A 23,504-nucleotide genomic window follows, 5' to 3' on the forward strand; every position below is an offset into this window, starting at 1 on the left:
TTTATCATCTATTGGCAAGAACAGTTAAAAACATAACATCTTCGGATCTACTGAGCATAATTCAGATTCAGACGGTAAAAAGCTCTCTCTTTCAAGAAAAAAAATTCCTATAATTTTTCATGATGCGGCGATCACACCTTTTAATACATTTCGTAAAACTTTGTTTCTTCGCGCACCACCCTGAAATGATTGTGAGTTGTTTATCGCCCTCTGTAGTTTTCCGTAATAAACGATAAAGAGCACCGGAAAACAGTGTGAACACGTGCTAATTCCGAGTAACATTCGAAGCGATCCGAAAAAATCGTCACCAAGCGTTGAACGACCGAATTTGTTCCGAAACAAACAAAAGCTAAGAGCGAGGAATACGGGGTAAAACTCGGCAGACTTCGTAGAGGGCTAAGAGTTTGTTCGTATTCTGTTGATATACTCGCTCAACAAAACAACATAGCTTCGCCTCCTTAGGAGGTAGTAGCCACAAGTTTTCAAAAGATCTTAAGTAAAAAAATTGACATGAAGTAAGGAAACAGTAGACCCAGGCTAAGGAGCATCGTATTTAAACGGATTTACTGGAAGATTGCAAAAAAAAAAAAAAAAGGTAAAGCTAAACATAAAAAAACCGAGAAAAATGGAAATTCTGCTGTAAATAAATTTATTTACATCAGTTAAAGTTCTGCAAATGTAAATAATCTTAGTAAACAGATGCTACGTAAGTCTTGCATGATAATGATATCGATCAATAGAGACTACCGCACATGTATCCTGGTCAGGTTCAGAATCGTAAATCTCTGCTTGTTCGCTACATTGTCGCTTTTATAAGTTGGTCATAAGACGGGGTGTAAATTTTCTTGGAAAAAACTCAGCTGGAGCAACAGCACCAGCATCGCCAATGCTAGTACCATCCAAATTCCACTCTGTCAGAGATGTATCACATTTCAAACACTCAGCCAGAGCAACAGCACCAGCATCGCTAATGTTACTACCATCCAAATTCAACTTTTTCAGAGATGTATTACATTTCAAACCCTGAGCCAGAGAAACAGCACCAGCATCGCTAATGTTACTACCATCCAAATTTAACTCTGTCAGAGATGTATTACATCTCAAACCCTCAGCAGAGCAACAGCATCGCCAATGTTACTACCATCCAAATTCAACTTTGTCAGAGATGTATTACATCTCAAACCCTCAGCCAGAGCAGCAGCACCAGCATCGCCAATGTTACTACCATCCAAATTCAACTTTGTCAGAGATGTATTACATCTCAAACCCTCAGCCAGAGCAGCAGCACCAGCATCGCCAATGTTACTACCATCCAAATTCAACTCTGTCAGAGATGTATTACATCTCAAACCCTCAGCCAGAGCAGCAGCACCAGCATCGCCAATGTTACTACCATCCAAATTCAACTCTGTCAGAGATGTATTACATCTCAAACCCTCAGCCAGAGCAGCAGCACCAGCATCGCCAATGTTACTACCATCCAAATTCAACTCTGTCAGAGATGTATTACATCTCAAACCCTCAGCCAGAGCAGCAGCACCAGCATCGCCAATGTTACTACCATCCAAATTCAACTTTGTCACAGATGTATTACATTTCAAACCCTGAGCCAGAGCAGCAGCACCAGCATCGCCAATGTTACAACCATCCAAATTCAACTCTGTCAGAGATGTATTATATGTCAAACCCTCAGCCAGAGCAACAGCACCACCATCGCTAATGTTATTACCACCCAAATTCAACTCTGTCAGCGATGAATTATAATTCAAACAATAGGCCAGAACAGTAGCACCAACATCGCGAATGTTATTGTCACTCAAATTTAACTCTGTCAGAGATGTATTTTCTTTCAAACACTCAGCCAGAGCAACAGCGCCAGCATCGCCAATGTTATTACCGCCCAAATTCACCTCTGTCAGAGATATGTTATATTTCAAACATTTAGCCAGAGTAACAGCACCACCATCGCCAATGTTATTACCACCTAAATTCACCTCTGTCAGAGATGTGTTATATTTCAAACATTTAGCCAGAGTAACAGCACCAGCATCGCCAATGTTATTACCACCCAAATTCAACTCTGTCAGAGATGTATTCTCTTTCAAACACTCAACTAGAGCAGCAGCACCATCTTCGCCAATGAAATTTTCACCCAAATTCAACTTTGTCAGAGATGTATTTGTTTTCAAACATTCAGCCAGAGCAGCAGCACCAGCATCACAAATGTGATTAAAAAACAAATCCAGTTCTGTCGGAAACGTATTCTCTTTCAAACACTTAGCAAGTGCAGCAGCAGCAGCTTCGTCAATGATCCCATCCACTAAATGCAATATTCTCACACTTTTATTTGTTTCAAGAACGTTGGATAGTAAGATAGCCTCAGCTCGATGTAATCCAATCGTCGAAATATCAATAGCTTCAATTTGAAGACAAGTGCCAAGAGCGCGGGCCAATTCTGCATGGAAATTGTTGTCATTTTCGCATTCATAAATGCATTCTAATAGAATTCTCATGCTGTGGCTGACTTCCTTCTCTCCCTCCTCCTGGTTTACCTGTGTTGCCATGCTTTTTACAAGGTTCTCTGCTGTTTCCTGGCACCGTGCTGCTAGAATGCCAAATGTAAACAGAAGCACTTCTTTCAGCTCATTGCGATATCGTCTGTCAGCAGCTATGCTGTGCGTGGTTATTTCTTTCTTGATGAGCTGACAACTGAGATAATATGCTGCGAAGAATTCTTGGAACGTTTCGTGAAGAAAGCCATAACGTCTAGTCGGTTTAACTTTACTTCCTCCAGGTTGGACTGAGAGAAATCCAAATCCAGGCAATTCGCTTAGTTTGTGTTTTCTAAGCTCCTTTTCGTCAAAATCCAAGTTGCCTTCAAGTAAACCTTTCAAAGCTATAGAGCCAAGGTGTTTCAATTCGCTTTCGTAAAGTTCAACTAGGCCTTCTTCAATTTCTGGTAGTTGCTGTTTTGTTCTGTAACTTCTTAGGATACACTCTACTATGTCCTTGTACAGCGTGCTCCTTCTTTCAGGAAATACGCCGCCAAAATCTTCGAAAACCATGCAAAGAAGAGTAATGTAGAGAGGATTTGTCGACATTTCGTACCAGGATTTCTCATGAGACAGTCGTTCGATAAGCTGCGCGGCCAAGTTTGGGTTTGCTCTAAAGTAATTTTTGATGAAGGTTACCGCATCTTCTTTAGTAAATCCCTCGACCTCTAGCAGCGTGTCGCTGTATTTTCGAACTTTGATTCCAGCTTCGTGCCGTGTCGTAACAACCACGCGACATATTGGCAGCACTTGGCCTTGAATAATTTCTGAGAACATGGGTAATTTCCTCTCAGATACTTCACTCAATCCATCGAGTACCAGGAGAACTTTAGATTGATTGTGGCAAATGAAGTCGAAGAATCTCTTTCTTTGGTCATCATCGATATCTCTAGGTAGAAGTTGATCATCAATGGCTTCCCAAAGATCAGACTGAACTTCACGACATTTAATCAAAAGTGCTATGAGGAATTTTGCGAAGTAATTTCCGGTTGCGGGTTTTTGAGTTGCCCAGTCCAAAGCAACTTTTTGGCAGAAAATTGTCTTTCCCATACCAGGCTTCCCTTCGATTAACACAACTCTTGGTTCTTCACATTCTTCGTGCATGTTGAAGATTTCAGATATCGCGACAACTCGGTCCGCAGCTGTTCCTCTCGTTTTCTCTTTGTAGGTGACTTTAAGTCTGGTGAAGAGGTCTCCAAGAGAAAAGTTCAAGTGTTCACACCAGGGAAAGAGGTTCAACGTACCCTCGCGGGTTTTGTAGAGTTGGCGAATGTAAGCAATCATTTCAGCGGGATCAAACCAATCTAAAACAAAAATAAAAAATCGAGTAAGGTGCTTAGTTAAACTATCGAGTACGTCTGCCCAGATTTGAGTTAAACAGCATCAAATAAAATAGGTTGTGGTTAGTCACCGTGGAAAATAACACTTAATAAGAGAAATGCAATACAATAAAATATTTTTTTGATCTAGTTTATAAGTTGGTTTCTAGAAAGTTGAAAAAGTTGTGTAATTTTTCTTCGGTTTGATTGATTTTTTTTTAAACAAGCCTTGAAATTTGATAAGTTGTTGCTGTTGCAATTGCGTTTTAGTAAAGCTGTCTCTTTGATGGGGTTGCGATCTAGAGCATAAAACAGTGCAAAATGGTGTGGAAAAATAGCATCGGTGAGAGCCAATCACATTGAAAGGATCACAAATAATTTCAAAATGGCTGATATAAATACTGCAAGCAAGTGAAGTCTATTTTTGCCAAAAACTGACCTTCACTTTTTGTTTCTCCTTGTTGTTCCATCAATGTGACACCGAGGTTTCCTACCAGACTTTTCATCTCACTAAGATCACTTGTGATTTTGTCTGGAATCATAACATCATTTAAGTTTTAAATAGGTTTGCCTCCATACCATAAAACATAACACAATGAATCAGCCTATTTGAAGCAAATTACCTTTCTTGGCTTAAAGAAAAGGAATAAAAGAAAATAAGTTTATTTCCTGCTGTTTTAGAGCACCTAACGTTAGAAATCACCAGAGGGTTGCAATGAAATTTTTGCCTTGTCAGAACACGTCTCCTATGTGAGCTAATGTTATTTTATATCGAGATTTTAATTGTTCCGTGTAGAAATATTTCTGAAATTTTCGCAACATGTGCCAATTTAGCAGCTCAGCGGCAATCTTTGTGTGAACTGTAAAATGTGAACTCCATACCTTGTTCAAGATCTTTGAAATTTTGTCGATTAAGGACGCCCAGCACTGTCTTAGATGGGGGCAGGGGAGGGAAAGGACAACTGATGATAAATGGAATTGCTAAGTAACACCCGAGAAAAAGTGAGTCCCCAAAGTTTTGTTCAAGTATTTAACTGCTGTTGCCAAAATTTCATCAATCGTAATATTCACCAAAATTTTTTATTTTATGGGTTTTTTTCCAAACAATTAACAACTTTTTTTTAATCAAGAGCTGACCTTGTCGTGCCATCACTGTCTCCAGTTTGTCACTAATATCGCCCACTTTACTTTTCATCTGATTTACATCGTCTGCGGGTCAAAATAACCACAATTCAAATAGTAAATGAATATTTTCGTGTTTCATCCACGTTTCACGCTACGGCTCAGATATTGCTCCCATATTATGTCACAGAGTCGGCTTTTCTTCATCCATTTTGGATCACTACTCGTATTTATAATGTGAATTGAACTGAATGGAGTGCAATATGGTCTGAAATCATACACGTATTTCAAAATCAAAAGGGAACGAATTCCTTGGAAATTGTAAACTATCATCGTACCCCCTATCCTGATTAAGCAATTAGTTCGTGAACAATAAAAGTCATTTACACAACCCTTCAGTTACATTCCTATGAACTAGAGTTGTAGATTGTGTGAGGTTTGTGGTAACGAGGAGTAATTGAGCAGTCCAAAATTCAAACATCCTTGATGTCTCAGTATACAAAAGTGTTCGAGTCAACTACTAATTGAGTTAACCGCCTCCCGGTTAGCTCAATCGATAGAGCGCTGGACTGTTGCGCGGGAGGTCGAGGGTTCGAGCCCCGGCCGGACCAACACTCAAGGACTTAAAATAATTGAGAAGAATATGCTGCCTTTCTACAACATCAAGAAATGGTTAGATATTCTAGTCTTCTCGGATAGGGACGAATAAATAGAGGTCCCGTCTCCTGCAGGGTTAGGGGTAGGAGACGTTAATTTCCCACGCACGAGATAACTGTGTAATGGATGTCCTCCCCTGGGTGGGATGGGTGGGTTTACTGGGCCCGCTGTAATTGGCGCAAGCTGTTGCAGTGTCCCTGCCTGTCGGCGAAGTTAATAAAATAAAACAATCAGTTGTACATTACCGAGAAAGAGAATCACGCGCCGGCCAGAAACTAATCGATTACGTCTAGGCAACCATTTGAAAGCACGACCAAAGCGATAACAATCCTTAATTCAATTTACTTTCTATGCAAAAAAGGAAAGGTTTCATCGAAAGTATTTGAACTCACCTCCTGACCTTTTCGCAGGCGGAAATTAATCGGGTCAAGCATAAAAATGTTCCTCAACCGGGCGCATTCTTTTACCGGTCGCCATCGCTCGCAATGTTGAGAATTTCAAATGGCTTTTCACGCGGAAAATAATATTCGCGGTGCGCTGTGGGGTGAATTCACTTTTTCAGGGTTGCCACTCATTAGCACCCAAAAAATTCCCTGACTTTTCCCTGACCTCAAAACATTTTTCACTGACCTTGAATTAAATTAATTATCAAACAGACCAAATCCACTTTTACATTAGCTTCAGCTTCTTTTGCAGACCATTGATAGTCTTCTCTTCATTTTCGATCTCTTTACGTTTTTCACGGGATTTTGAACGCACAAAAACGCATATCGAAGATAGCGCTGACCCAAAATACGGTCGCTTGTTTACGCTCGCATGCTCGAATCTGAAGTTTCGTTCCGTATGATTTAACAAAATTAATATGTGACACTATAATCTCTGAGAAAAGGCACGAAAATTCTAAAACTAAGTCGCGTTTTCCCGAAATAATGCCTCATTTTTTCATCTGGAAGTTTTCATCGTTTATTGTGGCGAATCTACTGTTTTCGAAAGCGCGGTGTACGAAATGTTTTTAGCACAGAGTTAAGCGGGCTTTGATGGGACTCCAATCTTCTAGAACTAGAGAGTGACGGGATGACCAATACAAGCGAGATACTTGGACTCGGTTGGGACAAACAAACGACACCCTGGAATTAACTATTCGACGACACGCTGAAGAAGAGCAAGTCATCAAGAAACCTATTTTCAGCCACCTGGGCAGCATTTACGACCCCCTTGGCATATTGTCACCGACTACTGTGGAGGGAAAACGGATCTATAGAGAGCCGTGTGACGAAAAGAAGGGATGGAAAACAAAAATTTCAGATCCCTTAAGGAAACAGTGGACCAAGTGGATGAAGCAGTTGAAAAGTGTGATTGTGCCTAGGAACATTGTGACGAAGACCGTAACAGTACACCCCCATATATTCGCCAATACAAGCAATCTAGCTTGCTGCGCTGCCGCCGTAGCAGTCTAAGAACACAGTTCAGGCATGGTAAAGGGCCTTCTGACATCAAAATCAAGGATCTCCAAGAGAGACACTAGCATAGCAAGATTAGAGTTAATCAGTGGTCAAATGGCAGCAAACCTGGCGAAGAATCTCCACAATGCTCTCCGAGGATGGCCACTGGGGAGCATCACAGTGTGGATGGATACCATGGTGGCCTTCTACTGGATTTAAAATCCTGGCAAGTCCTGGAAGGTGTTTGTCGAAAACAGAGTGCGGAAGATAGCCCCAATAACAGGATTGTAGCTTACACGAGAGGGGGAATGCCAACCAAGACCAAGAAACTAGGAAATGGCAATACAGAAGATCAAGAGACAGATCAGTGGGACCAACTACTCTCGCGAAACACGTATTGGAGATTACTACGGATTACTGCATGGGTCCTGAGATTCAAAACCAACAGCCTTGCCAAAGAAGAGGAAGAAGGTGTCAGGCCCACTGGGTACCGAAGAACTTACGGAAGCTAAACAACATTGGGTGAGGAAAGCACAGAAAGGAATACCTGATGACATGGAAAGGCTCAGATGGAACGTAGTTAGAGACAAAGAAAGGAACCTCCTTAAATGCACTGGAAGAATCCAGGGATACAACCCAGTCTATTTAGAGGATACACCCTTTACTCGGAAGCTTATCCAGCACCGTTCACACTCAAATACAACATTTGGGTGTGGGAAACACGGTGGCAACCTTGAGAGAAGAATGGTGGATACCTCGACTTCACACCCTGGTAAAGAAGGAGATACGTAACCGCAATGTATGCAAGGTGTTCGCTACCAGGCCATAGACAACTTTCATAAATGGCTGCCGGATTAAAATTCTTTTGTTTGGGTGGGTGGCCTTGTTCTCCAGTACAAAATTCAAAAGAATACATTATCTCAAGCGAGGCCACTCGGGCAAATTTAAATTTAAACAAAAGAATATTAATCCGGCAGCCATTTATGAAAGTGGTCTATATGGAGCGCCAATCCCTTCCACCCTTCCAGAGTGTCGCACTAGGGTCAGTCGGCCTTTCCAGTACCTAGGTGTGGATTTCACAGGGCCGCTGAAGTACAAAGAGAGTAAGACAAGGGAGGAGAAGGCATATATACTGATTTTCACATGTGCTACATCAAGTGCGGTACACCTGGAATTGACCAGAACCCAAACAGCCGAGGAATTCCAAAGGAAGCTAAATGCCTTCATATCAAGACGAACAAGACCTGAGCGAATTGTTTCAGACAACACTGCAACATTCAAGGCAACGGCAACATGGATCAAGAGGATTCGCAAGAGTGAGAGATTGCTAGATTTCCCCGCGCAGCAAGAGATTACATGGCAGTTTTAACCTCTCCAAATCTCCCTAGTGGGGAGGCATGTAGGAACGCTTATTAAGGAAATCAAGAAAACAGCATACAAACGCTGGGAAATACACAGCTCACCTTTGAACAACTTGAAGCGGTGGTCATGGACATCGAGAAGCACCTCAACAACCGACCCTTAACGTACGCTGAGCGTGATGAGGGCAAACCACAAACCTTGACGCCAAACATACTCATGTGGGCGTTTCGAGCGTTAGCCCTTTGTCGGAGCTCGAGACATCAGCTTTTATAATCGTAACGGTGGCCAATTTACCATTTCAACTTTGTTGATATATTCAACTTATTTCGTTACCCCCTCCGACGCAGCCCCAAACAATTTCTTTAGAAACTATCAGCCTTTATACTCATGTGGGGCCAAGACACTTATGACTTAACGGAAAAATCGACGAGGAGGAAGTTACCAAGCTACACAGACGTCTAAAGAACGCCAGAGAACACGTATGGCGTCGTTGGCGGAAAGAGTATGTCTACAGCTTGATGGACGCACACTGAGTGAACAGGAAGGACAAGCAACAAGTACCCGAGGTAGGAGAGATAGTCTTAGTAGTAGGTGAGAACAGGAACAGAGGAGAGTGGAAGAAAGGAAAGGTGGTTCAACCAGTCAAAGGAGGAGATGGAGTTGTCCTACTGCTCAACGGAAACAAGATCCGACGCCCACTTCAGCTTGCGTGCCCCCTCGAAATAAGAAGTTGTTGCAAGGAACCGGCAGAGGGGAACAAGGTTGAAACGTAAGAACTTATCAGAAGGGTACTAAATAGAAGGGCAGCAAATGATGCGAGAGTGAAAGTCAAGCTCATTGCTGACCGTGAATTTAACACTTGACTGGACTTAGAGTTCTGAGAACTGGACACATATCTGAGAGTAAAAATTTACAGAGTTAATTTTTAGGGGAGCGTGACCCGAAATGGTGTGACTCTTAAGTTTTGGTATGATTGACAGCTATAATCGGAGAATAGCGTAGTTTTACTGAGGGTTAAGTGTAAGAAACGAGGACGACATTAAAAGAGTAGAGATTATTTCTCGAGTGGATGCGCAAGTGAGTGAAGAGTGTACCGCACAGTTTCGGTACACCTGATTTTAGCATAAAGAATACCATACACTACATTTCCTTGAATAACCGGCCAGCGCTCATTTTAAATTTCGCAAAATGAAGGGGCAATGATTGGAAGGAAGTTAGTTAATCAAGGGGAGCCCTCATGAAGTTAGCGTAGAGATGGGACAAAAATTAAAAGAACAGTTAAGACACAAAAAGGAACTCTGCAAGCATAAGAAAATAGAGATAGCTGGAAGAAAATTTTCTTCTGAACTGATTCTGCTTTCGTTGGTACTTAAAAAGTTAGAAATAAAGTGGCAATAGCAACAGCTTTTCCTTGTATCCCAAAGATTTGTAAAGTAAGAGAGAAAGGAGGAACCTTACTCAAGAGGTGCTTATTAGAGCCTGGGCGCTTATCCAATGATATAAGATATCATGAATTGCGATAAGTGTAAGAAAAGGCAGATTAAAATCAGATCTGTTCCTGGAAGAAGAAAAGAAAGATAAGACACAAAACAATACCTGCATTAAAGTGGGGCCAATCTTGAAATTTGGCTGGATCACTCAAAATGTTAGCCACAACAGATGCGGCCATTACACAAGCAATTTCTGTCCACTTCTCACTTGAAGAATGCCTGTCACCTACAAAGTCTTTGATGCCTTTGACATATGCCCATTTGGTCTTAAAATCCAACAAGTGAAATCCTGAAAAAATATAAAAAATTACTATAGTTACACACAAGACAGTTTACACAGATACTTTCTTTGCCTAGTCAATGCAATTATTCCAGATAAGAATTCATTAAGATTAGCTCTCAGGGAATCTGAAAACAATCACATCAGACAAGGTCAGTCACTACATGTACGCGACACTAATTTCTGTGACCAGAAACCACACTTTTCACAAGAAAGACTTTAGACAATTCATGTCTACACAACTGCAAAGTCACTCAATTCAATAACAGATTCAAAATGATAAGAATAAAGTGACTTAATTTGTTGGTGTTATTTCAAGGTTTGTTTTGTATTTTCGTTTTAGGGTTCCCATAAGGCATCTTCAGGGTTCGACACTTGGCTACCTGCATTACTAGCCACCGGGCTAGTGATTTCTAAAATTTACCAGCCCGAAACACAACTTGGTAGCCCGGATCAATTTCCCTTGAGGTCTATTTCAACCCCAAACACGCAAACCTTCCTCTTAACTTATTGGAAAAGTCTTTTCAAATGATAAAGAATGGCATTTTATCTTTCTTTGTGATAACATAATTTGTTATATAAGGAAAAAGCTTAGTAAATTTCAAGTGCAAGGCGATCGTGTCAGGCGATGTGCAAAGCGGTGAAACATTGGTAGGGAAAAGACTGGGGAAGACATTGACCATTAAGCAGAGTCTGGGATCTAGCAATGTTCACAATCGACACACGAGACAAAAAAAAGGCGCCAGAGGATGAAAGATTTATGCCTTCTTTATTGTTATTATCATTACAATTTAAACCTTCTTGATTTTTTTAATCAAATTTGAAGCTTCAAGTAAACTAATTATATATATTTTCTTTCAATTTTTTCTACTAGCCAGCAGGCTACTAAACGTGGTTTTTTACTAGCCTAACCAAATTTTTATTAGCCTCGGGCTAGCAGAGATGTCAAACCCTGCATCTTGGTCACCTTCACCCACAAAATGTTATTCTTGGGGCAACTTGACACAAAAAAAATCACTTCAACACAAACTAAATCGTATATATATATGATTAGGTATATCATACCAGTACAAGTAATTCCTGCAAAGTCTTCACACAACATGGTGTGTTATTTGTCATCACTTGCTACACGTGAGAAAATTTAGAGACATTTAACACACTGCTGAAATATCCTTAGCCTATGAATTGATTATGATTCTCACCTGCACCTTCCATTTCAACTGCAATTGCCTCAGGATGTTGGCCAATTATGTCCTTGTTTACTTCCGAGATACTAAGAACCATTTCATGACAGTGCACTTTGGTATGATATTCATCAGCATTTTGCAAAGGTGCCTTCCACCCATCAGCCACATGTTTGATCAGGGTATTAATTTCTCTGCTGGAGGGAGTTTTGTGAGCAGATGTTATCAGCTTTGAAGAAACAACCACATCTCCTAGCTTGACCTTTCTGCTGTTCACAACACTGCATGCACCCACAGAAAAAACAGCCTTGGGCCTCAGTAGCAAGATAGCATCTTTAAAAACAGACAAAGAGCCCCTGGGACCAGCAAGACCTTTAGGGCACTTCATTAAAGCAGTTTTTATTTGCTCTCCTTCACCCTCTCCCATGCACCCAAAGTACACATAGCCAATACTTTTGTAGTAACTCTTAACGGGTTCTTTCAGGTAGGCAAAGCAGCTTAAGAACTCGCAGTCCTCCTCTGTTAGCAATAGAATATCAACAGGGAGTGCAATATTGTTCCAAGGACAAGAACAGTTTGGAAGATCACTAGAAATTGGAAGTTTCACACTGAGCTCTGGTGGGTTGGCTTTGAAATTCTCTGCTGACCTTTTTTCCACTGGCATTTGTGCCATTTCTAAAAAGAAAAATATTTTCTATCATTTGTATAAATATACCAAATATAAATATATACCTCATAAAAACATATACCTAATATTAATATTTATTACACGACTTGGGAAGTCAGAGGGCCAATAACTAAAATCAACCAGTCAAAATGCTCTATTGCCGGTCAATATTCTCTCAGTATTGGACCGGGCACTGTCCTGAATGGTCCCGAATGATACCGCACTTGTGTCCCTTTGAACTTCAGTCGTGTAATAAATCTCTTATTAACCAAGCTTGCTCGGAACTGTACTGGAAGAATATTAACCCTCTGTCTTTTTTGTATGGACCTCGTTGCACTTGGTCCGTACTGTCAAGGCCTCGGGCCGATGTTCTCCCAGTGCAGCCCTCGCGCTTGGTTAAGAAGATATATATATCTAATACTTGCACCAAGTCATTTCACTAGGATGTGCTGAATATAAGATGAGTAAAAACCAATGAGGTTTGTGGCATCTCTTCCTAAATACAGTTCAATAACAACACAAGTCTGACTACACTGGTCTGCGTGATAAATCAATTGTTAATTCCTGAAGCAAAAATTTGGAGAAATTTCTCTCAAAGTTAACAAAGAAGCAAGCTTCAAAAACCATGATATGATTTATATCCCCACTAACATCAAGAACACACACATATAAAAGAAATTAAACCCACTTACCATAGTTTGAGATTTTAAAGAGGAAGATAATCATTCACTATTCATCTCTAACTAAGCTTAAAATTTAAACAAGGAGGTTTGTTAAGTAAAGCTCTAAACAAACCTAAAATTATAACATGGAGGTTTGCTAATGAAACCTAAAATAAATTCAGTTCAGTTAGGAACACTCTGTGCCCCTAACCCCAAATTCTTTTCTTAGCCATCTTGGCTGGGTGGGACAGTTGAGTTTCAACATATTTTTGCTCATTTTCATTACCACAGCCCTTTACTCTTTATACTGATGAAAGCTACTTTACACAAAGCCTCATTCTCACTCTGTAATTTTGGCACCAGATCACTTAACCATGAGAACTCTGAAGTGGCCTACTGTCAAACACCCTTCACACTAAAGAGCGAGTTTAAGATTTAGCATTGACAAAAAATTACACACACCTTCCATCCCAATTTTTTGTCCAGAAATGCCAATGGAACCTTTCATGACCTCTTCCTTAGTGGCCTTTTTCACTGTTTCACCTTCATATGATTTGTCTGTGATGTAGTCATCATCCTTTAACCACTCTCTGAAAAGTTCTTGGTAATGTTCCTCAAAATCTGCATCCATACAACAATTTTTAAGATCATTGATGGCATCCTCATAGAGGGGCCCTCCAACACGCAGAAAAGTTTCTTTGATATTGCTCCAGTATATACTGAATTCTGAATCATCAACTGAACCCTGAGTAACATGACTGTAAACTCTGTCCCTGAGGATCTTGATGCGAGTAATTTCAGCTTCTGCAGAGGTGTCTGATCCTAGAGGAATGTTACTCCAGCCAGAGACAGGGAGAGTCAGACCAGCAATATTCTTCAAAAGTAGCAGCAGTAGGGAGCTGTCACAGTCCCTTAAGGAAACTGATGATTTGACAGCAGGGTAAAGTCTGCGCCACTGGGAGATACTTAGTACTCTTTTCTTTCGAAGTGTTTGTAATTTTGCTTGGTTCTGAGGATGAGCCAGAACTGTGGGAAGGTCTTCTGGTAGACATAGTCTATCAAATATATCCCTCAACACTTCAGATCCTACCTCAACAAAAAGGCGACACAGCCGAGCATAATTAGAGGTTTCTTTGGCAGAAAGAGTTGATGGGGTGACAGACGTCATGTCTCCTATAAAGAAATGATTTTAATTATTTACGGCAATGTTATAAAACTCTTACTGTAACAAAGTTATTACAATTTGAAATCCTGTAAAAAAAACACTCATCATTTAGCAATTGTATAGAGCATCAGCCTGCATGTTTTCACTGGTTCATAATAAACTCTGGGGTATCTTTAGGCTGGTGGTCATCGGAAACCTCCACAAGGTTTTACAGTGTGCTACTTCATCTACAATTTGGTCCAATCTGTGTAACACTGTTTTAAGCCATAGAAAAAGGAACCTATAGAAAGAACAACAAAGTCATAGCAAATGAATTTAACGCCTTTTTAACTCCAGGATGCAAATGAGTCACTCGCCCACTTACTACGATGTAAACACTGTAGTAGCTAGTTGTTCCAAACTAACCCAGGCATGAGGATTCAAAACTTAAAAAGAACTCACAGAAAGAACAACTTTGAGTCACTCATCCACTCGCTAAGATGTAGACACTGTAGTAGCTAGTTGTCCCAAACTCAGCTGAGCGTGAAGCCATATTGGAGTGGTAACCATGCATAACCTGATAGAAAGGCTTTGAAACTGTTTATACTAAGCATCGTTGCTTTATATATCATTGAGTTCATGCACAAACCTAATAATATGAATTGCTTTCAATTGATTGTTTATGATCTGATGTAAAACAAGAGCCATGATTTAATTAAATTTAATTATGCAAGCATTGTCTGCTGAATTAATCAGAAGCTGACAAAGATAATCCTGTGCTTTTCTAACAAAAGAAAACTTGTGGAATTCATTGCCCCATATTTTGAATTTCAATCAGTGAAAAAGACCTTGCAGTCATATAGAGTACATTTGAGGTATTTTCGTTTGAGACAGGAAACGCAAAGGTTTGTCATCAGATGTTAGTAGGAGAAAACCCTGTAAACAAAGATCACTGTGTTACAAATGCAAACATTTACTGAGCAACTGTGAGGGGAAATGTGACAAAGTGATGGAAGAAAGTGGAATTTGGCTAATGCAGGCAAAGAAAGAAGTTGAAGCATCCAAGCACCGAACGAATGTCGTTCCTCTGCAGATATTAAATTATGCCCACTGGACTCGTTGGGACTACAAAAAATAGTCTGGATAATCAAGAATATGAATATCAATGAGAAACAAATATTGATTAAATTAAGAAAGCAACATTTGATTGTGAAACAAACATTAACAAATCATATTGAAAAAAACATGGTCTACGTCTTCCCTTTGGTCTTCATTGTCTGATTCTGACATGTTTGAATCATCTGAATCTTCTTGTTTTGTGGCAAAGTAAATGATATCTTTTCTTGGAGAGACTTATGGGGAGGTAGCAGCTTCAGTCTCTTCTTCAGTGTTAGCTATGATTTCACATATAAATATTTCTTCAGCTTGGGTGTTGCTTTCTGAAATGTCAACCTCAACTTGGGTCTCACCATATTTCAGCATTAAATGGAGACCACAAGCATTAACCTGGATTCCAAAATCCACACCCTTGATTAATGAATTCACCTGCACTGCTGGTGACTTGACCAATATCCTGTTCTAAATCTGGGAAATGATACGATGGACTGTACGAGGTTCATGTACTTGCTTTCTAATTCACTACATGAAAAAGGTAGAGGCCATTCCAAAGCTGCAGCTGCATGCTCCTCTATTCCATAATTACAGAACAGGGTGCAGGAATAGAATGTGTAAAATGCATGGTGGATTTACATGCAAATTATGCATGCATAAAATTTTACACAAACTATTACATGCACCTTAAATTACATGCAGTCTGCATGTAATATGACTCAAGTAAAAATTGCTATGTCCACTACATGCATAGGTTTTGTAGTTACAGAGGCTATGTATTATCACAGCAAAATATTTACTTTGTTATGGTATGAGTAAGTGACCTTTTGAGAGAATGGAAAATAAAGGGATGGCAGATAAACTATGCTAGCATACAGTTATAGCAATAGTACAATGGGATTTTCTCAAAAAATACAACACCTGACCCTGTCCCTTTTCCCTTCACAGGAAAATAAAGATCTTAAGGATCCCCTTTGTTGAAAGCCTGCAGTGGTAATACAAAAAGTTGTAACTTACAAGGCTTGACACTAACTTTTCAACTTACTAGCCAAGTGGCAAGTCGCAACTTAGATGTTACGACAATTTCAGTTCATTTACTAGCCAAACTAGCTGACGGAATTCGAAAACCACTGGCCAAAACTGAGTTTCTAATAGTCTGTGGCTAGTTGGCTACCATTGGTGTCAAGCCCTGACTTACAAATTTCCACGTGTATTTAATTTTCACCAATACAGAAGTAAAGAAGGTAGGAAAAAATATATAGAAATAAGATAATATCGATTAGTCTAATTATACCAATGTTGTTCACCTACAGGTTAAGAGGGGACAGGTAAAATTTTTAAAGAATTAAAGAATAATCTTATTTATTCTGAAGTAATTTTGTTTACCTACTGGTCAAAAATTTGCAGAGGAGACAAAGTACAAATAAATTAGAAAAAAAAAATTTGAACCTGAAAGGAGTTCCATGGCAGGACATTGTTTTGCATAAAGAGAAGAAATACTCTTCCATGAAAGTTTATGGTTATCAATGGTACCTTATTGCCTGATATCCCTTTAAAATATGAATTGCAATCCACCCCTTCACCAACATTCACCTTCTAATTGCAGGGTGAGACGAAAATGAAAAGATAAGGTTGCCCTTGGGGCAAGCTGTTACTTGAGATTACTAGCCCGAAGGTCTGAGGAGCTAGCCCGAAATTAAATTGTTTATAAAGAATAATTAGATTTATTTAATTATGCAAAATACAAGTAATGATGCCAAGCATAGATATAAACTGATTCTTTGTATATTTTGATTCCTGAATGTGATTTTCGTTTTAACTTCAACCTCAAATTAAACAATGTAACAGAAATGACCAGTTTTTACACCTGACCACCAGAAGTTGCAATTACAACTTACATCAAAATTTTGTGGACGAGAATTCCAAACACAGTCATGTGATCTAATCTTGTGATTGCAAATGACTGCTTCAGAGTAAAATTTCATTCAAACATGGGCGAAATAATAAAGGAAAAATAACCTCTGCACTCAAATGGGTTCATTCCTTTGATGTTTACATTTTACCCCGTCGACGATGAAAAATACTATAAATTTATAGAAATCACAACACAGTTATTTTTGTGAATGTCATGAATGTTGCGATTGCTCAATTAAACTGCCACTGTAATCTGAAGTCTGTAGACATTCGATGGAGTAAATTCTCTTCAAAGCTCATCAAGCTGACAAACTCTTCCAGACCTGGCGCCATTAGCATCCGATAAAAAATAAAAACACACGCAACTCGATAATGGCGCCAGGTCTGCTAGCTTTTCTCAAAGCAAGTTTTTTCTTGTTTTTTAATTTTACACAAAGTGGGCCTTTTTTGTTTTAATAATGAATTGGCAGCCTTAAAATAAAAACAAGAATCCAGATTTGGATTTTCTCAACAAAACACACCTAAAATTCCGAGAAAATCCACTGAACTGTGACTTTGCTGGAATTTAATTAGACTGATTGTCTCGCACTACACGCTGTCATTCGGCAAATATTGTCAGTTCAAAAAATATATTTTGGCTGCTTGTGTAAACAGAAAAAGTCATGACGTTATTTATGGACGCAACTAAAATGCAGCACAAGACGTTGTAATGCTACAATTATTTGGCCTCCTAACGTTGTCCTTTTCCCTCAGGAGCTTTCTCCTATACAATTTCTGGTATAAAAGCTCAATTTATCATCACCAGAACAGAGGAACTAATGGTAGTGCTTGCTTGTCGGGCAAGCTGCGATAAGAAAACGCTTGCCCGACAAGTCATTCCACTAGCCCCGCGACAGCACTTTCGTCGCACCCTGTAATTGGTTTATCAATCAAGCATAAATGATGAGCAGCAACAACCCAACAACCCAAGCTAGTTGCAAAACAGTAATTCATAATTCAGTAATTCGTAATTCAGTGACCACTTTGCTGACTTTCTCCTCTGAACATTTCTCTAATGATAGTCTGAGTCTTTTTGCTGGTCTCTGATGCAAGAAAATCCTGTTTAACACAACAGGTTTTGACAAGGATCTAGGTTTCAAAGCACAAATTTCTGCTATTCTTTAAAAGAGTGCTGTGAAATGTTTTGAGCACAGCCAAGAGATATTTGGCAACCAATGTAAATGTAGAGCTTCATCCTTCAGAAAGCAATGGCAGGATATGCCAGTTGTATACCTCAAGTCATTGCTACAATCAATAACTACACAGTAGACCATCCTTGAGTTAGAAAATAGTCAAATTAAGTATGGCAGTTGGGGCTAATCAATCATCAAGAACAGATAGAGGGATAAAGTAAACGAAACAACTCAGGCTTCTGCCCTTCTTCTGTAAGCCACAAATTTGACTCATTATAGAGAACTAATAAACCAAAGTTCAAAATGAATTTCAAAATTGTATTTAACAATTATTCCATGAGCGCGCATTGGATATCAAAATGAAGAAATGAAATGAAAAACTTTATTTAAGTGTCCATGTTTTTAGCTATAAGCTAATGGGGGACACTAAAAAATTTAAAAGTCACTTACATTTACATAATATGTAGATGATAGTTATTTACAGTAGATAATTAAATAGATTATTAAAGTTATTTCGTTAAGTTTTAAATTTCAAAGAGAGTTGAAAGGTTGACTTTTCTTATGTTCTTCTTGAACGAATTTAGAGTTTCTATCGTTCTTAGGTGTCTTGGTAACTTCGACCAGATGAGAGGTCCCATATATTTAATAGAATTCCTACCAAATCTTACAGTTTCGAATCTTGGCAGTTTAAAGTCACTGTTCCATAAATTATATTGAGTGTTCTTTATATTAAATAAGTCAGAAATATTCTCAGGTACGAGACTGTGCTTAACTTTAAACATCAAAGTAGCAATGTCTTGTAGGCGCCGATTATTCAACGTCGGTAGTTTGGCGCGACTTAGCAGTTCTTGATAGGACGCTGATCTAGTTTTGTACACTGCCCTAAATGCTCACTCCTGAATCCGCTCAAGCTTTCTCCAATCCTATGCACTACAAAAGTGCCATACTAAATGACAGTAGGTTAGATGGGGCAGAATTGAAGACCGGTAAAGTGATAGTTTAGCATTACAGGGTATCAAATTGCGTAGCTGCACTACGACCGCTACTTTTTGACTGGCCTTAGAGCATAGATCAGTGATATGACTAGTAAAACTCAATTTTTCATCTATTTGAACTCCTAAAAGCCGTATTTTCCCCATTCTGTTAATAGTATGACCATCAAAAGAAAAATTTTGATTATCGTTGTCTTTGTCAACATTTCTCGGGTTGATCGTTAATAGCTGGAACTTTTCTGGGTTGGTTGAGAGATAGTTGTTCTTGTACCAGGATAGAGCTTTCTCTCCATGTATCTTGATACTTTGCACGACAACGTCATGCTTCTTACCCGTGACATACATCTGAAGGTCGTCAGCATACATGCTCAAATTAGCATTATTTATATGAAAGGAAATATCATTTTGGAACAGATTCCACAGAAGTTGGCTATGAGATGATAGAGAGCCAACAAGGCGCGTAGTGCTGAGTTGGCTATAATCATCTCATATCCAACAAGTGTGAGTGGAATAATTGTTTTATTAAAAATGTTAAATTAAATTATTAAATTTTATTAAATTTTTAGCTCCCTTTTAATTTTAAGCTGCCACGTATGCTTACCATATTTGTAGATTATGGTATATTGGCCGATATACCATAATGGCTAAGCCAATAAAAAGCCTTGAATTGCGTTATCCAATGATCTAGTTTTTTATAATTCCTTTTAGACTTAAGACATAGTTACCACCTTACATTACTCTGCCATTGCAAAACTGCTCTAAGTAACTTTGAGACTACAAAATACATTACAAACTAATTCCTATTGAGAAAAAAAAAAAAAAAAAAAAAACCTGGGAAATAGAATGAAAGGTAAAACCTCTTGAGTTCCCAGTCTATGAGAAAAATTAATGAGGAGACACTATTTTGAAACATGTCAAGCCATGTTTGACAAGATGTGTTGCAACTGATATTGACATGTAACAGTGTGTTACGAAACCAAAAGTATTTTTTACACAATCCCTTCATAGAAGACCAGTTTTCTCCTATACCACCAACTCTTCCCCATGAACAAGGCACACACCTGAACCTTGCTGTGTGCACTTTCTTCCAAATAACCCACATCACACGTTTCAAAAAGAACTGCTGACATAGGTGTTCTAAGCAGCCATACCAAGGTCAACTATGAAGCGAATTATCATCATAGACCCTTCGTTTTCTGCATGAAAATCGTCCTTTGAGGAACACAACATGAAGGAGACTTGTTCCATCATACATAAATGTTCGACTTATGGTGAAAAAAATTACGTGAATTTGAACTGCCATTCTCCTGAACACATATTTTAGTTGGTAGTCATGCCACTCTTACCAAATTCTGCGAAATGGTAAGAATAAGTAAAGCAACGTCAAAAGTAGCTGATTGTCGCGATGAAAAGTATAACTATGGCCACAAATTCACTAATGATTCAAAAATCCAAACATGTCTCCTCCCAATCAAACTGGAATAAGTGCCGACATAGTTAATAGAGGGGACCGGTTATGAAGGCCGGCATACATGAAAGGGCCGGCCTATTGTTCAGCTCCCGAGGTTGAAACGTACCGTGATGTCACGCGAACGTGCACATCCTTGATTTGCACCACAAGGCAACATGGCGGATAGTAGTGAACTTTTTATTTTCGGAGACGATTTTGATGCCATTTTAGACATTTTAGAAGAAGAAGAAGAGCTAGATGAATACTTTATAGAAGCTGCTGACGATGTAAGTATTATAACCTTCCTGATCAGTTTAAAAAGCGAGAGAAAACAAGTGTTTTGCTATTACCATTTCGGTATGTTTGACAAGATCAAGTTCAACTGTTTATCGTGCTTTTATGTCGGGTATTCTGTAATCTTTTTAATATCATATATATTTGTAATAGGTCGAATTCGATGACTTAGTATGCAAACTGTGTTCCAAGAAGTGCAAAAGCAAGAGTGGGTTAAAGCGACACAAAACAGCGAAGCACAAAGACCAAAATAGTGCAGATTCGTCCGAAAAGCCAAGGGAAAGAGAGCAGTTCACCTTAGAGATTTATTGTGAAATCATCCACAAAGCAAAAGCCAAAATAGTTGGAAAGAAATTTTATCCAAGTTCAATTAGAGAGGAAATAAATACCTACCAAACAAATCCAGCAAATGGAGGTATAAGCGAAATAAAAAACATTTATGGTCGCTTGGTCAAGTCTGGCAACGCGGAATGATTCTATACTTCCTTCTACTCTGCCGTAGTCTCAAATGCAGTAATTTATTTTGAGGGGTTGTCTAGGGATGCAGCGACATTGCTATCTACCAAAGTGGCAGATTTTATATTGGCTGGCAGCTAGGAGAAAGCCAAAGACTCTAGTATTTGTACTTGTGCACCATTAACTAAACTCTCAGCTGAAGAAGAAGCTGGACTACAGTACATGGGAGGATATGTTCTACATAAACTTCATAACAAACTGGCAAATAGTAAAAAATCACCGAAAATTGAGCAAGCAATCTCAATTGTTAAGGCTGGAAAGTCAGATGACCAGGCTGTTTCAGATAGCCAGAGGCTAACTTCATCTTTAAATCGTGGAGGCTTATGGACAATAACAAAGAATACCCAAACAATTTTTGAAAGAGCTGAGCACTATTTTAGGGATATAACTTCAAAAGCTGACATAAGAAAGCTTGATTGTACTGACATTATATCAAGATCTACCCATGACATAGATGTAGTCTCTGCATATCATTTGATTTTGTGTGATGCTGAACTTACAGCAGAAAGCACTCTTGCCAAAGATTTACTACATAACATCATTCAACTGTATGTAAGAGTCCGCTCCTTTTCTTTCGCAAAGGATATCATAGAGAAGCATAAGGTACAAGCAAAGCAGTTGAAATCCAAAGCGCTACGTAAGGAAATAAGCAGAACTTGTAAAGAGTCTCAAAATGACAGGCAGTCCTAGATAAATATAAATTTTAATGACTTTTCACCATATTGCTAAAATTGTATTGATTGACTCAGAGGATTTTAATGAGCATTAAAAGTTACCTGGCTTATACTTTTCCCAAGAAACATAGTTATTGATGTTATGCAAAATTAACATTTTATCATTACATTTAAAAGCTGTTACTGACTATGCATGAAACCCATGTTCCTCATCTCTCTGGAATCGAATAAATACTTGTCACGGTTTATAATTACTTTCAGCCAATTGAAATGGTAACAAGTATAGTTTAGCTAATACAATAGAGTGAGCACAAAAATCATCCATCAAATATAGTCACTGGACTAAGACTTATCTCTTGATCTTCTCCTGGTACCATTTGATTGATATTTTACTCGAATACTTACACGTTTCGATATCCTTTGGATCGAAATGCTTCTCACATGTAAATAAATTTCCTTTATCGAATTGACTTTGGAAATCTTTGTCGATAATTCTTGGATTGGTCAGCTGATTTAGCCACTCTTTGCGCGATTTTTCATACTCGGCATTTCGCAGCGGGGGCAACTTAAATATGCCGATTCCTTTCGTTCTACGACATGTACCGCAACCAAACACGGCACAGTTGTCGCCAGGCATTGTAATTTCGAGTTTAGATACTTAAATAAACTGTCCCGGTGGACAGAACTACATCATGACGCTTTAGAAACAGATCGAACCACGTACACAAGTCTTCTAGCTCCCCGCCATCTTGAATGTGTGTGGACGGTCACGCTTGCTTGGCTTCGATAAACTCGAATAGTAATCTAGCTCTCTGATGTATGCCGGCCTTCATAACCAGTCCCCTCTATTTTAACTATGGTGCCGACCGAAGCACCAAGCCAAGAGTTTCAACAATTTGGCTCGAAAGACGTATTTTAAAGCTATTATTAACAAAGTGAAACCAGTTAAATTCGGAAAAATGGTTAGGAATAAGTGAATCAACATCAAAAGCTGGCGAACTTAGAGATTTCAAGGATAACTCTGAGAAAACTACTCGCAAATAATTCGAAACTATGTCATGTTTTCATCGAAAAGTGCTGAACAAAGCCCTAGCCGTGACGTTACAACGTTCTGGCTGCTAAAACACTTAGTACATAGATGGTAGCCACGCGAATCCAACCAAATTCGGCGAAATATCTTTCGGAATAACTAAACCAATGTCAAAAGCAGTTCAATATAGAGACATAAAGTATACCTATGGGCACAAATTCGCAAATGATTCTACAATACAAACATGTCTCCGGCCCATCAAGTGGTGTTCACTGGAGCAGTGTGCCACAAAGTTGAACAATTTGGCTCTAAAGACACATTTTCCCCGCTACAGGAATCAAGTTGGAAAGTAAATTGTGAATGAATGACTTTACCTTGAAAAATTCGTCCGCTGAAAAACATCAATTAAGTCTTTCACTGAGGAAATCAACCCTGGCTTCGAAGCTGTGTCTTCCGTTTCGCCATGTCCGC

At 39.1% G+C, this 23,504-nt stretch overlaps 1 protein-coding gene and 2 pseudogenes across 2 annotated transcripts; 2 read left to right on the forward strand and 1 right to left on the reverse strand.

Annotated features, from left to right (window-relative positions):
* Positions 1–538: 538 nt before the first annotated feature.
* On the reverse strand, positions 539–23,504 carry LOC111341962 (uncharacterized). 2 transcript variants are annotated; one of them, XM_088728390.1, is made up of 9 exons: positions 23,408–23,444; positions 19,901–19,942; positions 13,200–13,910; positions 11,427–12,083; positions 10,051–10,233; positions 5,009–5,080; positions 4,311–4,403; positions 1,142–3,856; positions 539–1,079 (listed from the first exon to the last, which is right to left on the reverse strand). In XM_088728390.1, the coding sequence occupies exons 1-9, from the start codon at positions 23,433–23,435 to the stop codon at positions 811–813; spliced, it is 4,770 nt and encodes a 1,589-aa protein (XP_088584516.1). In that variant the 5' UTR covers positions 23,436–23,444; the 3' UTR covers positions 539–810. The 2 variants fall into 2 exon arrangements, with proteins under 2 accessions (XP_088584516.1, XP_088584514.1); XM_088728388.1 differs by lacking the exon at positions 19,901–19,942 and having other exon boundaries at positions 965–3,856; positions 23,408–23,504.
* LOC148726602 (uncharacterized) lies at positions 7,648–8,727 on the forward strand (annotated as a pseudogene).
* On the forward strand, positions 20,527–22,254 carry LOC148726603 (uncharacterized; annotated as a pseudogene).

This window comes from Stylophora pistillata, chromosome 7 (assembly GCF_964205215.1).
Source record: "Stylophora pistillata chromosome 7, jaStyPist1.2, whole genome shotgun sequence".
Classification (NCBI taxonomy): domain Eukaryota; kingdom Metazoa; phylum Cnidaria; class Anthozoa; order Scleractinia; family Pocilloporidae; genus Stylophora; species Stylophora pistillata.